The sequence below is a fragment of the Coloeus monedula genome, assembly GCF_965178545.1.
Source record: "Coloeus monedula genome assembly, chromosome: W".
NCBI classification, from domain to species: domain Eukaryota; kingdom Metazoa; phylum Chordata; class Aves; order Passeriformes; family Corvidae; genus Coloeus; species Coloeus monedula.
The window spans coordinates 31,908,393-31,925,228 of NC_138821.1; the positions used below are offsets into that span (position 1 = coordinate 31,908,393).

The 16,836-nt window shown below is 44.5% G+C and overlaps 1 protein-coding gene across 2 annotated transcripts in view; it reads right to left on the reverse strand.

Annotated features, from left to right (window-relative positions):
- Positions 1-16,836, reverse strand: part of LOC309584563 (ceramide transfer protein-like) — a 251,789-nt gene that overhangs the window by 55,844 nt on the left and 179,109 nt on the right. For both annotated transcript variants that reach the window (XM_082300645.1, XM_082300644.1), the window contains exons 4-6: positions 7,900-8,007; positions 7,001-7,139; positions 5,361-5,444 (exon numbers count right to left, since the gene is read on the reverse strand). In XM_082300645.1, coding sequence (XP_082156771.1) covers positions 5,361-5,444; positions 7,001-7,139; positions 7,900-8,007 — 331 coding nt within the window. The remainder of the gene's footprint in view (positions 1-5,360; positions 5,445-7,000; positions 7,140-7,899; positions 8,008-16,836) is intronic.

Here is a 16,836-nt window from a genome sequence, read left to right on the forward strand (position 1 = left end):
AGGATCTCCCTTGGTGCTTTATACAAATGATCATTGTTTCAGTTACCAGATTTTCTAATTGGAAAATGAGCAGTAAATTTGAATACCTTCATAGTGCTCTTTTTAACTTAAAGATCCTAGAGAACTCTACTAGTTTAGAACCAAGCTAGAAAATTAAATCCACTCAAAATGCTCCCTTTTTCTCCTGCCCCTTCCGATAATGGAGGTACACTAGGAGAGATTATAAATTGGAATTACAAATTACTGAAAAACTGCAATACCTACACAATATTAATAAAAGAATGTACAAAAGAGAGAGTTTTACCCACAAAAGGGCACTCACCACTGAACAAACAAAAACTCCTCCCAAAGATGGCACCTGGCGTGGTTTCCCAGACAAAGGCAAAATGGTTACTGGCCCTGGACTGGGGCAACATGGTATTTGGAAAAACAAAAAGATATATCGGGAGGCTCTCACAGCTTAACTTTTTCCCCCCAGCCCAGAAACAATATAAAACAGGGACAAAAAGAAACTTGGAAAGCTAGTTCATCCAAATGAGGAGTTGTGCTGCTGAAATGCTGACTTTGCACCACCTGGTACAGCTCGGGCCCCACTGCAGGGGCTCTCTCTCCAGGGTGGTGGCAGCAGTGGTGTGGGTACAGGGACTCACTCTCTGGTGCAGTGGAGTTGTGGCAGCAGCAACAGCAGTCCTGGTCCCACACCCTCTCCAGAACGAGCCCAGAAAAAAAAAATGAAAAACTTCCTATTTCCAGCCTTGGCTTTTTCCATTCCAAAACCACACCCCCCATCAGTGACATGGATGGTATTGAATAGACAGCAAAAAATCTCCACCCCCTTGTTTCTGTACCCAAGATATTATCCATCCCTTATTACCATTAACATCATGCCCAGATTTCATACCTTTCAACTATATACATATATATACATATAGCTATGCACAAGTACAGGTATTATTTCAGTAGTCACTGGAAATACCCCCAAGATGTTTGTTGAATTCTTTTAGTCCATGACTGGTGCAACTGGACCAGTTCATACTCATTGTCCATGGTATTTACGACATACAGCGTCAGTGTCATTCAACAACCTATATTACATATGGAATTCAACATTACAGATGGTTCTCACCCAAATATCAAATCACCTTGAGGTACACATCATGTTTGTCCCTCTGCATTTCCCACCAAGTGCACCCAGGTCCTTGAGCAAAAAGAATCCCATGCCCATGGGTTTGCCTTTGCTTGAAACAGGACTAATCCAAGCTGTCTTCCCTAACACATTCCTCATATGCACCATGGGGACATTATCCCCTTCCACAGTATGCAGAGGTTCTGATTAGGCAGAGCCGGCTTGATTGGTGGAGCCTCTAGTGTTAACTAACCAGGTGACCTTCACTAAATGTAGATCCCAATGTTTGAAGGTCCCACCGCCCATTGCTTTCGATGTGGTTTTTAACATCATTCCATCTTTCCAGAGGCTGGTGTGTGATAGGGAATATGATACACCCACTCAATACCATGCTCTCTAGCCCAGGTGTCTATGTGGCTGTTTTTGAAATGAGTTCCGTTGTCTGACTCAAATCTTTCTGGAGTGCCATGTGGCCACAGGACTTGCTTCTCAAGGCCCAAGATGGTGTTCTGGGCAGTGGCGTGAGGCACAAGATCCATCTTCAGCCATCCCATGGTTGTTTCCACCACTGTAAGCATGTAGTGTTTGCCTTCGCAGGTTCGCGGGAGTGTGATGTAATTGATCTGCCAGGCGTCCCCATATTTATATTTTAGCCATCATCCCCCATATCACAGAGGCTTTACCAACTTGGCCTGTTTGATTGCAGCACATATTTCACACTTATGGATAACCTGGGAGATGGTGTTCATGGATAAGTTCACCCCTCAATCATGAGCCCATCCGTATGTTGCATCTCTTCCTTAATGACCTGAGGCATTGTGGTCCCATCAAGCCAGAAATAATTCACCCTTATATTTCCAGTTCAGATCTACCTGAAACACTTTAGCCTTGGTAGCTTGATCTACCTGTCCATTTTTGCAATGCTCTTCAGTAGCCCAGCGCTTGGGTATGTGTGCATCTACACGATGGACTTTTAGAGCCAACTTCTCTACCCAGGTAGTGATGTCTTGTCACACTTTGGCATCCCAGGTGTGTTTACTTCTTCACTGCCAATTGGTCTTTTTCCATTGCTCCAGCCACCCCCACAGAGCATTTGCTACCATCCACAAGTCAGTGTAGAGGTAGAGCGTTGGCCATTTCTTTCGCTCAGCGATATCTAAAGCCAGCTGGACATCTTTCAGCTCTGCAACCTGACTTGATCCACCTTGTCCCTCGGTAGCTTCTGCAATTCACTGCATAGGACTTGATCCAGCAGCTTTCCATTTTCAGTTTGTCCCTACAATACAGCAGGAACTGTCAGTAAAGAGAGCATGTCACTTTTCATTTTCCGGTACCTGATTATATGGTGAGGCCTCCTCAGCATGTGTCACCTGCTCCTCTTCTGATGATAGTCCAAAATTTTCTCCTTCAGGCCAATTCATGATGATCTTCAAGATCCCTGAGCGATTGGGGTTTCCTATTCAAGCTAGCTGTGTGAACAGCATGACCTGCTACAGTGGGGAATACTGTAACACGATGTATCAAACAAGGAGGCCCATGGAAAAGAAATATATATGGACAGATTCTTGATAGATGTTTCAGAGATGTTTATTTCTCCAGCTGCATGGCCGGAGGTTGCCGAGGAACTGCCACAGTCACGGGACCCGAGGGTCCTTCCCCGCGCAGGGGGACACCAAACAACCAATGGGGAACGAGGCTGACCAGGGGCTAAGGAAACCCCGTGCCTCTCCCCAGGGCTACATGGCAGGGGGGACGAACCCCAACACTTCAATGACCCATTTACTCCACATAGCATCAGTGGCATAATGTGCAGAAGGGACTTTCCCTTTGAACATCCAGCCCAGCACTGGTAATCGTGGTGCCAGGAGGAGCTGTGCTTTGGTGCCAATCACTTCTGAAGCAGCTCGAACCCCTTCATAAGCTGCCAGGATCTCTTTTTTAGTTGGGGTGTAGCAGGCCTTGGATCCTTTGTATCCCTGACTCCAGAACCTCAGGGGCCATCCTCGAGTGTCCCCAGGTATTTTCTGCCAGAGGCTCTGGGAAGGACCATTCTCCCTGGCTGCAGTGTAGAGCATGCTTTTTACATCCTGTCCTGTCCTGACTGGCCCAAGGGCTACTGAATGAACAATCTGCTGTTTAATTTTGTTCAAAAGCTTGTTCTTGTCCAGGGCCTCATTTGAAATAATTTTTCTTCTGTGTCACAAGATAGAGAGGGCTTGAAATCTGACTGTACTCTGGAATATGCATTTTCCAAAAACCCACAGCACCTAGGAAAGCCTGTGTTTCCTTCTTGCTGGTCATGGGGGACATAGCAGCTATTTTGTTGACCACATCCACTGGAATCTGATTACATCCATCTTTCCATTTTACTCCTCAAAACTGAATTTCCTTGGCAGGTCTCTTGACCTTACTTTATTTTATGGCAAAAACATCTTTCAGGAGGATTTGGATTACCTTCTCCCCTTTCTCAAAAACTTCCTCTGCTCTGTTGCCCCACATGATGATGTCATCGATTTACTGCAGGTGTTCAGGAGCATCACCCTTTTCCAGTGCAGCCTGGATCAGTCCACAGCAAATAGTGGGGCTGTTTTTCCACCCCTGGGGCAGCTGGTTCCAGGTGTACTGCACACCCCTCCAGGTGAAAGCAAACTGTGGCCTGCACTGTGCTGCTAAAGGAATGGAGAAAAACCCATTAGCTTCCTTGGACTCCAGTTCGTACTGAAGTTCCAGCATGTCTGGCACAACAGCACTCAGGGATAGTGTGACTTCGTTCAGGCCATGATAGTCTACTGTCAGCCTCCACTCTCCACTGGACTTACACACTGGCCATTTAAGACTATGAAAGGGTGAGCAAGCCTTCCTGACCACTCCCTGGCTCTCCGGTTCATGAATCATCTCATGGATGGGGGTCACGGAGTCCCGGTTGGTGCAGTATTATCAACGGTGCACTGCTGTGGTAGTGATCAGTACCTGTTCTTCTTTAACCTTCAACAGTCCCACAGCAGAAGGGTCTTCTGAGAGACCAGGCAAGGTATTCAACTAATTTCCTCTGTCTCTACAGCAGCTATCCCAAAAGCCCAATGCTGCCCTTTTGGGTCCTTGAAATACCCTCTCCTGAGCACTACAATTAATCTTTAGCAGAGCAAGCACTTTATAAGATTGAAAAAAAATCTAGTCATATTTTTAGTTCTCTGGAAGTATACTGTAACTCCTTCCAATTCCTTTCCTTCTAACAGTTTTGGCAACAATCTAGAAAGAAAACTTAAATACAGTAAAGAAACATGCAACACATGGGGAACTAGAGCCAGGTAAAAGAAAACAGAAGACAGAAAAGGCTTATTTTGCACATATATTTTTCAGATTCTTGAAGAAAGTGTCTACAATTTTAAAAATGCTTTTGCTAAGTACTTCCTTTGGAGATTCCATTGGATTTGCAACTGTACTGCTTCAAAATTTTGTGAACCAGTCTAATAAATACTGAATTGTCAACCATTATAGAATGTCAATATGGAAATAGTTTCAGCCAGGAAACAAGAGAAAGTATAAGAAGAATGCAAATTAATTTTTTAAAATGCATATACAACTTCTGGCAGGCCAGATGTATCAGATTTCTAAAAAAGCAAGACTTGCATGAGGAATTCACATTTACTGAATGGATACAGTGAGTACAATGACTATAACCAGATCATTTAAGATAAGAATAAAAATCAGAATTCTGTTCAGCATAACACTGAAAAATACAGTTTTAAAAAGTGCTAAAACTAGGATGAGTGATATTCAGTAACAATGTTGACATAATCAATACATAGACATAGAATTTAGAAAAACCATAATGGAGCACACCAAACTGGAAAAGCATTGTGCTTCACCACACTCCTAAAGCAGATAATACTTGCAAGAATAACTGCAATTGCTTGTTACAAATCTCAGTTCACAGTATACAAATGATGCAGCTGTTTCAACAGATTTTTGTAGTGGAAATGGCTTTGGACACAGAATAGGAAATTCCAGCTTGACAGTCTTGCATTAATATTTGTGTGAATTAAGAATAACTCAGATTATAATTCCTTAACTGCTTTTCATTATTATCTTAACACGAATAAGAATGTCCTGTCACATACATTCAAATAACTGTTCTTGTCATTTTCTGCTTAGAAAAGAACATAAATACCCATCTTGTATCAGACATCATACCATTCATATGAATTTTCAGTGAAAAAGTTGACACACTTACATTTTTCCTTACTGCTGTTACTGTTATGTAAAAAATCCCCATCAGAACGCATCACAGGGAAATCATCTTCATCATCTTCTACCACTAAATGTGAGAAAGTGTGTGTTATGGGAGTAAGAAAGCTTTCCCAAGTCTTTAGTATGCAAAAAAGAATTAAGAGCATCTTCATGGCTAAGCAGCATTTTTTTCCTATAAGTCATGACACACACCTTCTCTCACCTTCTCTTCTTTTTTTTTTGACCACTATCAACATTACTTTCAGAAACCATCAGGAGACTAACATTTGCTCAATGTTGAAATTTAGCACTTGATTTGATGGTAAGAAGAACATTATCTTGGTGTTACAACTGGATAAGCAAGGAGCCACAGTTGATCAACTATCTACTCTTTTACACTAGAAAGTTCTCAAAGAAGTGGAATGGTACTTATCTATTGGTTTCTTACTATCAAAAGTTTCAGGCTGCCAGAACAAATGTGGGAATGAATATTAATGCCTCAGAAGAGTGCATGAATACAACAAGCTGTGCTCTGGGAAGAACAATTCAGAGAGATGTAGACATCCACACCTGAGTCTACTAGGACTTCCAGTGTGCACTCAGTGCTCAAGCTACAGGCAATACATCTCAGGAGCATTCATTACAGCAGAACCTTTGCCTTTTTAAAAGAATGTATTGTTCCTATTAAAACTAATAACCTATTGCTTTTCAAAATAAAGATAAGAGACTGGTTTTGTCTGGGATAGAGTTCATTTTCTTCTCAGTAGCTGGTACAGAGCTGTGTTTTGGATTCAGTATGAGAATAATGTTGATAACACACTGATGTTTTGGTTGTTGCTAAGTAATGCTTACCTAAGTCAAGGACTTTTCAGTGTCTCATGCTCTGCCAGTGAGGAGCTGCACAAAAGGCTGGGAGGAAGCATGGGCAGGACAGGTGACCCGAACTGGCCAAAGGGATATTCCACACCATAGAATGTCATACCCAGTATATAAACTGGGGGGAGTTACCTGGAAGAGGGGGCTGATCACAGCTAGTGAATGGGCTGGGCATCGGTCAGTGGGTGGTGAGCAATTATATTGTGCATCACTTGTCTTTCTTGGGTTATATTTCCCTCTCTCCCTCTCCTTCTTATTACAATTATTATTATTATTATTATTATTATTTTTTACTTTGTTTCAAATAAACTGTTCTTTTCTCAACCCATGGCTTCTATTTTCCTTCCTGATTCTCCTCCCCATCCCATTGGGAGTGAAGGGGAAGTGAGCAAGCAGATGCATGGTACTTGGTTGCCAGCTGGAGTTAAACCATGACAGAGACACAGCAGTAAACAAACTTGAATTCATGTTATGGGGTAAACAATTATTGTTATATAATATCAAATGCTTAAAAGATCATTTATACAATTGACAGCTAGAGGTCAATATTTAAGTTAAGCAGATTTTTATGGGAATCCAACTTCTGAAGTGAAAATAGTTAACACAGTGTATGCAGAAATATCTATGATTGATCCCATTACTAAAGACTAAATTTAATATACATACTTCATTTATATGGTATAAAATGCTATAGTAACTATTTCAAGAGCTATTACTATGTAAAAAGTTAAATTCTATGGAGATAATAGTTCTCAATTACAGTTTTACCTTTATCCCTCTGGAGTTCATCTTTGGAAACTGCATCTGCACAGGCATCAAAGTATTTCTGTAAAGTATCAACTTGTCTACACAAAATGTCTCTAAAGGTTTCCATTTCTGCAAGCTTTTCACGTAAGCTATGGCCCTTCTGAAAATACAAGCAAAAAAAGGCTCAAATGCTTCTACAGGCTCAGCAATAGTTCAATGCCAAGAAAAAAGGATTTCTGCAATTATGAAGAGCAAATTCTTTAAGCACACCAAAGAAATTTCAGATATCAGCAGCTATGAAATACTGTTAATGTTAGAACAACATAAGAAACTGTATAAAAGTGTTTCTTACTCATTTTGTCCACTGGTCTCAATTTTTCATCTTGACTTTATCTGCTACTTTAGAGCATTCAATAAAAGTTTGTTAAAAACACAATCTTACATGCTGTGAGGTTTATACCTATTTGCCTGAAAACAGTCAGTTCTAGTTAAAGATCTTTGTTCTAGCCTTTACTCCCTCATTTCTTGTGCTGCTCCTCTTCTGCCCCAACCAATTTCAAATGTTAAATGTTTATACACATGAAACAAAGAAAGCTGTCATTTGTCAAGTCACAAAATCAGCATTTCCTTTCATTTAGAAGCCCTGATTTTCTCAAAAGTATGCTAAGAAAGACTAATAAATCCTCCCACAGGTTTGATTTCCTTGCCATAATTTAAGAGGGTTAACTGCATAGAGGCATTAAAAAGTTTCCTATATGATCTGTTCATCATTACATGCTGAATTACTAACACTTATAATAAACCAGATTTGCTTAGGGTTTTTTCTTATAATTGTGTGAACAAGTCTTCACATAGCTTATTTACTTTCTAGTTTTGTGTGTTATTTAAACACCAATACTAAGAAAATGTTATTCACTAACCTTGAATGAAGAGGTGGATGTTGCAGAGTATCCACTTGCTCCAGAAACAAGAGATACCATGGAGCCGTGGCGTCGTAAACTTGACTCTGATGCATAGCCAGATTCAGTCTAAAAACCAAACCACACACAAAAGTAGAGCATTGAGGCTTTTAATAAAAAAAGAACTAGTGAAAGCAAGTTTAATATCTCCTCTAAACTAGCCCATTTGTTTCTTGTCAGGAAGCAGCTAGGGCTTAATAACTTGGATTGTGTCTGGAAGTTTAAGATGCTGATGTAGTAACTGTAAAGTTACTATGAATCTTTTTTTTGTTATCATGTTGATCTGGAAAAAAAGTAGTTATCTGCAATTTATTGTGTACCCCTAAAAGAGTAACTAATTAAATAATGCAAAAAAATGAAAAATATCTATTGATTAAAATAGCATGAAAAATATCAAAAAATAAGTTTGACAAATGTCCTCACAAGTAAAACAGAAGAAGACAGTGAGGAACTGTAAGAAGAATATTTTCCTAAAGGTTAACATAAAATGACCCACACATGGCAGAGGAGAAGAAAAACCCTGAAAGAGAATGTAAGACAGTGTTGGAAAATCTCATTCCCTAACTACCGTACCAGTCTTTATAGTATTCATTTCTATGAACTTTCTTCATCCCAGGAGGACCCTGAGAACTACTGATGTGTCAGCCTCACCTCTGTGACTGGGAAAATAATGGAAGAGATCCTCCTGGAAGCTATTCTAAGGCACATGGAGGACAGGGAGGTGATTCTGCACAGCCGGCATGGCTTCACCAAGGGCAAGTCCTGCCTGACAAACCTAGTGGGCTTCTATGATGGAGTGACTACATCAGAGGACAAGGGAAGGGCTACAGATGCCATCTATCTGGACTTCTGTAAAGCCTTTAACATGGTCCCCAACAACATCCTTCTCTCAAAATTGGAGAGACAAGGATTTGATGGGTGGACTGGTGGATAAGGAATTGGTTGGATGGTCACATCCAGAGGGTAGTGGTCAATGGCTCAGACTCCCGATGGACATCAGTGACTAGTGGTGCCCCTGAGGGGTCTGTATTGGGACCAGTTTTATTTAATATCTTCATTAATGACATAGATGACGGGATCAAGTGCACCCTCGTCAACTTTTTAGAGGACACCAAGCTGAGTGGTGAGGTTGACAAACCTGAAGGACAAGATGCCATGAAGAGGGACGTGGACAAGCTTAAAAAATGGGCCCATGGGAATCTCATGAGACTTAATGTCTTGGGGTGACTTTATGATGTGTATCCCCTATCGCTGCTCTATGCCCAGAAATTAACTTTGTGCCTTTCTGTGCCTTTAAACTGAGCCCGAGAGGGGGGAGAGGAAAAAAAAACTGAGTGAACTTTTCAAAGCAGCTGTTCAAGGACACAGATACACACTCCTCTGTGTCCTGCTGCAGCAGCAAGAGCAGAGGAAGCACCCTTCTTGCTTTTCAGCCAGTTTTTGGCTCCTTTTCTCCAGAGGGAGATGGAGAGTTGAACTTTGTTTTCCTGGGACTTCGGGTTTTTTCCCTTCTTCTCTTCTGGACTGTTTCAACATCAGAACACATCGGGAGAATTTTCCACCAAGGCCCCGGGGCGGGCCCACACCGACCCAGCTCCAAGGAGGAGGAGAGAGACCACACCTACAGAAGGACTCTGAAATTTCCCCAGGTTTCTCTCCACAGCGAGATGTTTTATTATTTAGCATTATTATCCTTTTCCTGTGTGTTTGTTAAATAAATAGTTTTTATCGCTTTCACTTTCCTCTGAGGAAAATTTCTTTTTTCCCAAACCTGGTAGGGGAGGGGTGGTTGTAACCTGCCTTCTATCAGAGGAAATTTTCCTCCAAATTTGTCCAAACCAGCACAAATAATTAGTGGTGCCCAACGTGAGGCTCAAAGGAAAGTGAAAAAACCTGTACTAATTACATTTCGGTTTGAATTTAATTACTTTGTGTTGGGGTAAAGTACTCATCATGTTGGTTGAGTTCATAATGTCTCTCTGGCTTGATGTACTAATGTCTTTCTGGTCCCTAGGCCTGTTTGCCTATCCACAGATTGCTCCGATCTTGTCCCTGATACGTAACTTTTGCCGAGCAGGGACACGAATCCGTATTTCTATTTTGCTGTGCTCAGTGATAATGATTTATAAGAAGTCAACAGAGGTACAGGCAGCTGTTCGAAGTGTGTATGATATGTGGTTTCTCCGTCCTAACCCCAGTCCTAGTTTCAGTAGCTTGTTTTGGGAATTTATTAGTAATTGCACCCAGTTTGTAAGAAGAGGAGGAGACGGGGTTTCCCAGCCTTTCATGTCCATCCCCTTTAAATTTGATACGTTCTCTTTTGAGAATGTTCAGTTTCCCCTGGATGTTAAAGAGACCACCTTCCTGGTATTTTATCTGGTAAGCTTCCTCTATGTGTTTTTCACCTTGTCTAGAATGAGAGCTCCAATTTCCACGGTGACTGATGAGACACCTGACCAAGGTGTGGAAAATCCTGAGTGGTGTGGGGAATGGGAGGATATGGGCCTGAAGAAATTCTCTGACCCAATAGCTTGGAATTTCCCCCCTGAACAAATTCAGAACCCATCTGAGGTGGCAAAATATCTGAAAGAGTAATACAATGACAAGTCTAATGAGAAAGAGATCATTGCAATATGTTGGGCTTTGGCACGTGCCTATCGCACACTGCAGCAGGTAAAGGTAGGGGGGCACAAAGATAAATCAGCAAAGCCTGCAGACACCCCAGTCACTGAGGCTGCAGCCAAACCAGACAGCAAGCCCAAACCAGATGGAGAGTCTAAGCCATTGACAGTGGTTCCTGTCACGAGGAAAATGCACACAACCAAAACTGATCGTCCAGTGAAAGATGATGATGATGCAGGGGAAGGAACCTCAAAGCCATCAACTGACTCAGGCACAGAAACCATTACTGAGTCCATGTCCGTAAAGGACCTTCGTGGCCTAAGAAAGGACTCTAACCGATGGTCTGATGAATCCATAATGAGTTGGATGGTCCGTATTTGGGATGCGGCAGGAGATGATGTGATGCTGGACGGTGCTGAAGCCAGGCATTTGGGATCTCTGTCACATGATCCAGCTATCGACCAAGCGATAATAAGGAGGGCTGAATCTGACAGTCTCTGGACACGGGTTTTGACAGGCATGAATGAAAGATATCTGTGCGCAGATGATTTGTATATGCAGCAAACCCCGTGGAAGACCATAGAACAAGGGATCCAACGCCTGAGAGACCTAGCAGTGGTAGAGATTGTCTACATGAATGACCCAGGACTGAGGAGTCCAGACAGGGTCAGAGTTCACCCAGTGATGTGGTGAAAACTCATACGGCTTGGGCCACAAGAATATGCTTCTGCTTTAGCAATAATGAAACCGGATCACAGTGGGAATGAGACCGTGCAGGATATGGCGATGAAGCTCCGAGCATATGCAGATTCCATGCATGGCCCAACACATGCAAGAATTGCAGCTGTTGAAACACGTCTGCAGAAAGTGGAAGAGAAGATGGAGAAGAATCACCAGGAACTCAAGAAGAAGATTAAAGAGGCCCTTCTCCAAATCTCAGCAGTACAGATCAGAGATTCTGTAGGAGATTAGGGACAGGCGTTCGGAAGATATCGCGTTGTGTGGGACAGGTAAAACCCCTCCCCTCTACAGGTAATACCTGACCAGAAGGAAGTGACGCCGTAAACCCAGGTTATTTAACCCTATGTAACCCATGAATAAACGCCATTTGCCGTCCACCAAATTGGTGCTTGCAAGCTGATGGCCCGAACGACCTGAGGTGGTTGTCGTGCCGTTCCTGAACCAGGTCGCTACGCCTTCCTGAGAGGCAACAAGTGGTGCCGAAAACCCGGGATCCGGAATTGGAATCGGGAATTCGCCTGGACGGGTGAACGGTGGCCGGCGCGGCGGGTCCAGCCCGGCGGGGAGGACGCTCCCGGACCAGCGTGGAGGATGGAAGCTCTCGCGAAGGTCGTATCTCAGATTCATAAGCAATGGGGCATTGATTGCAAGCCAAAAGATTTTACTCTCGCTGTTGCGAGGCTTTTGGAAATTGGGGTCATAGACCGACAGGTGGATATACTCCACCCAGAAGTATGGGACAAATGTTCCAAGGCTCTAGCCGACGAAACAATGTCCTCGGGTTCGGGGAAATTCCTTAAATTATGGGGAAAAGTCGTGCAGGCTTTGCGTAAGGCTCTACAAGGGCAGGAGACCTGGAAAGCCGCAGGTCCGGGTAGGAGGGTAAGGCGGAAACCAGAGGACTTACTCACCTATAAATCCTAAAGATATACAAGCAATTGTTAAAGCAATTGCAGACAGAGGGATTAATTCGGCTATGGTTTCCACCCTCATCAACAGCCTTTTTGGAGGGGATGACATGCTCCCATTTGACATCAAACAAACCTGCAGATTAATTTTTGATGGGGCAGGGATGATTGTTTTCAAACAGGAGTGGGAAGACAATTGCACAAAGCAACTAGCCCTAGTAGCTGGGGCAGACCACCCCCTCCACGGCTCCAGCCTACAGCGGCTAATGGGCACAGACCCAACCATGATCACCCCCCAGGAGCAGGCCGAGGGCCTACGGGCCCACGAAGTCATGGCAACTACCCGTGCTGCCAGAGAAGCTATTCGCTCTGCTTCCGGAGTTATTGCGAGACCATCGCCATGGTCCACAATAAAGCAGAGCGAGAGCGAAAGCTTCACACAATTTGTGGACCGCCTCCAAGCAGCAGTCGATTCCTCTGCTTTGCCCCCAGAAGCAAAGGGCCCTGTGGTGGCAGAATGCTTGCGGCAACAATGCAACTCTGCCACCAAGGACATTTTACGGTCATTACCAGCTGGGTCCAGTATTGCAGATATGATTAAGCATGTCGCAAAAGAAGAACATCTGGCCCCAATCCAGGCAGCTGTCCGCACTGCAATAACCAGTGTAATGGCATGCTTTAAGTGTGGCCAGGCAGGCCACGTTGTAATGAATTGTCCTCAATTAGAGCCTCCAACAACAGCAGTTACCCCACGCCAGACCCAACCTAGGGGGCCATGCTGGGCATGTGGGAAAAAGGGACATTTTGCCAGAGAATGCAGATCCAAGCTCCAGGGAAACGGGAGGGGGAGGGGGCATCCGGGCCGCACACAGCTCCCTCCCACTCGGGACATGAAGCGGCCCAGCTATGTCAATCCCCAATGGGCCATGGAGCTCCCGCACCCACTGCCCCCCCGGGAAATGACCAATTCCACAGCTCAACAGATGGCTCAGTTAAACCTGTCTGTGCTCCAGGCACAGCAGGAACAAACTCCTGGGAGCGAGACCCCTGGGTGGCTTTGGCCATGAAGGTGGGCAGCCACCCGCCAATCGTGTGGGGAGTTTGCTGTCTCCATAACAACCCAGGTGACTCTGCTATTCGTCTCCCCTTTTTGATTGACACGGGATCAGATGTTACCGTTGTCCCAGAAACGTACTGGCCTATACACTGGGAACTGGAGGAAGCCCCCATGGTGGGCTGAGTTGGGGGACTATCTCGGGCCCAAAAAAGCACCCAACTGATAGCGATAACGCTCCGCACCGAAAGAGGACCGGAGAAAACTATCACCCTTTTCCATATGTTATGCCAAAGTGTCCACCCTTGTTGGGGAGGAATGCCCTTGCCCTACTGAAAGTCAGAGTGACAAATTTCTAATTTTTGTGTCCAAGTTTTAATTGTTCCTAGAGTCCTGTATCACCAAGAAGAAGAAATGTACCACCTTTTTGAAGAACCTAGCCGGCTCCACAAGAGAGAAGTAATCAGGCATAACCATCGCAATGCTGCTCGGCCTTGGAGCCACCGGCGCGGCCACAGGTGTTTCAGCCCTCGTGACCCAACACCAGGGACTTTCTCACCTGCAGATGACTATTGATGAGGACTTACAAAGGATTGAAAAATCCATCTCCTTTCTAGAGAAATCTGTCTCCTCTCTCTCAGAAGTCGTCCTGCAGAACAGGCGAGGACTGGACCTCTTGCTCATGCAACAAGGAGGCCTGTGTGCAGCCTTGAAAGTGAAATGCTGCTTTTATGCAGACCACACCGGAGTTGTACGGGACTCAATGACTGAACTAAGAGAAAGACTAGCCCAGAGAAAAAGAGAAAGAGAAGCCCAACAAGGATGGTTCGAGTCATGGTTTAACCAGTCTCCATGGCTGACCACCCTTGTTTCCACTCTAATAGGCCCCCTCACTATGTTACTCCTAACGCTGATTTTCGGGCCTTGCATACTAAACAAATTGGTGTCATTTGTTAAAAGCCGGTTAGAAAAGGTTAACATTCTGTTCGTTGACGGCCAGCAATTGCTCTAGAGTGCATTTATTTTCTGAATGTTATATCACTTTTTATAACTTGTTATGTAGGTTTTTACTAGTTCTTGAAATTTTATACCATTTGTACTTTGCATGTTTTTTAATCAAACATGGGGGGGGGGAATGTGGATAATTTAGGATAGAGGGGGGGGAAATGTAGGAGATTAGGGACAGGCGTTCGGAAGATATCGCGTTGTGCGGGACAGGTAAAACCCCTCCCCTCTACAGGTAATACCTGACCAGAAGGAAGTGACGCCGTAAACCCAGGTTATTTAACCCTATGTAACCCATGAATAAACGCCATTTGCCGTCCACCAAATTGGTGCTTGCAAGCTGATGGCCCGAACGACCTGAGGTGGTCGTCGTGCCGTTCCTGAACCAGGTCGCTACGCCTTCCTGAGAGGCAACAAGATTCTGCTACCAAACGCAGACGTTCCCCAGAGACAGAGAGAAGGTACATCCCACGAAGTGAGCTGTGGTATTTCCTGTATGATAGTGGGGAAAACATGAGGAGGTGGGAGGGACAACCCACTTCTGCTCTGGCAGCATGAATGCATGAATTGAAGGAGCTCAAGACTCAGAAAGGAAGTTCCACCAAAAAGGAAGTAGCTCAAGTTGCCCATAGCTGAACTGCCAGATATGATGGAAGAGAAGACGACATGTCTGATCCCCTTGAAGGAACCTCTAAGACGTATGCCCAGGGAAAGAAGGATAACCAGGCATAGAGAGGCCCTGCCTCTAGCCAGGTAGAGGCCAGGGAAAACCGTGGTTTTTGGACTGTGGGGATTCATTGGCCTGGTACATCAGAACCACAAAAATATGATGCCTTGGTTGACACTGGTGCGCAGTGCACAATAATCCCATCGCAAGATGTGGGGTAGAATCTGTTTCTATTGCTGGTGTTGATGCCATGAAGATTTTTTGCCTTTTCTTTAATACCTGTTATACCTTTTTTACAACTTCTGTATTCTTAGTGCTTTTTACCTACATTCTTGGACTTGTTTGTCAAGCTGAGAGACTAAACATTTTAGAAGCTTCGTAGGTAGGGATCAGTGTGCCCCAGACCCCAAGGTCCCCTCCAGAACACATTCTGTAAACTAAGATAGAACCATCCAGGAGAGGGTTCCTTGGGGAGGGGAGCTCGCTTGAGCCTCTCATTGGGGAATCTTTGATAGATATGCTAATTAGCAAAACCTATAATGTTATACCAGATCCTTTGGGGGGGCATTTTGCGGGGTGCATTTTGGTGCATTTGACCTGGATGTGTGCACCTAAGGATCCTTAAAATAAATACCAAGGTAAAATCCCTTTTCCCCTTCTAACCGTGTATGCCTCTTGATTTTAAGACCAGGAAAAGGCATCATTATAACAGATGGATCACAAAATTTGACCCTGGTGGAAGCTGAGGTGAGCCTGACTGGAAATGAGTGGAAGAAACATCTCATTGTGACTGGTCCAGAGGCCCTGTGAATTTTGGTCATAGACTTCCTCGGAAGCGGGTATTTCAGAGACCCAAAGGGACTCAAGTGGGCTTTTGGAATAGCTGCTGTGGAGACAGAGGGCATTAAGCAATTGAACACCTTGCCTGGACTATCAGAGAACCCATCTGCACTAGGCCATCTGAAGGGGGAAGAACAACGAGTACCAATTGCTACCTTGACAGTGCATCGTCGACAGTACCAGACAATTCGAGATGCTGTGATCCCCATCCACAAGATGATCCATGAGCTGGAGAGCCAAGGGGTGATCAGCAAAACCCACTCACCCTTCAACAGCCACATCTGGCCTGTGCGCAAATCAGGAGAATGGAGATTGACTGTGGACTATCGTGCCTTGAATGAAGTGACTCCATGTCATGGGTTAGCAAGCATAGTCCCGGAAGTGATGTTCTTGCAAAGGGGTGCTTACAGCTTCCTCTGTGACCTGACAGAACCTAGCAGCTGGCCAGTTTGAATATGGACAATTCTTTAAGCCACTTAAAGTTGTGACCGCCTCTGTGATCCACACTTAAGAATAGGAAACCCCGAGGCAGAGTATCGCTGTCTCGTTTCCGGTGCTGGGACAGGTGGCTGCGGGCCCTGCTCGGCCGGGCGCTCGGCTCCCCCCCCCCCCCCCCCCGCCCACTGCGGCCAAGGCCTAGATTTCAGTTAAAGCTGCACAGATGTCCGGAAGAGGTCATGTGACCAACAGTGATAAGCCACATTCCAGCTGCAAGGCCTAGGTGAGATCAACCCTTTTAGTGCTGTGAAGAGCTGAAAACCTGAGGGAAGAGAGAGAGAGGAGATGCTTAAAGCTGAAATTCTGTTGTAAAGCTATGATGTAACAGAGTACCCATTGTAATTTCATGAAGATATGGGGGGTGGAGTGTTCAACTTATGAAGCAAAAGCACCTGTGCTGAGATAGGCAGATGCTAACGCAGCTGTAATTTCATGAGAAGTTTGAACAGGGAGAGATAGTCCTAAAGATGAAGATGAGGAAGACCCTTTGCTCCCAGGGAAGGAGAAGGGCCTCTGTTCTTAGAGATGAAATGCTCCCAGAGATGGGTGAAGAGAACTTTTGT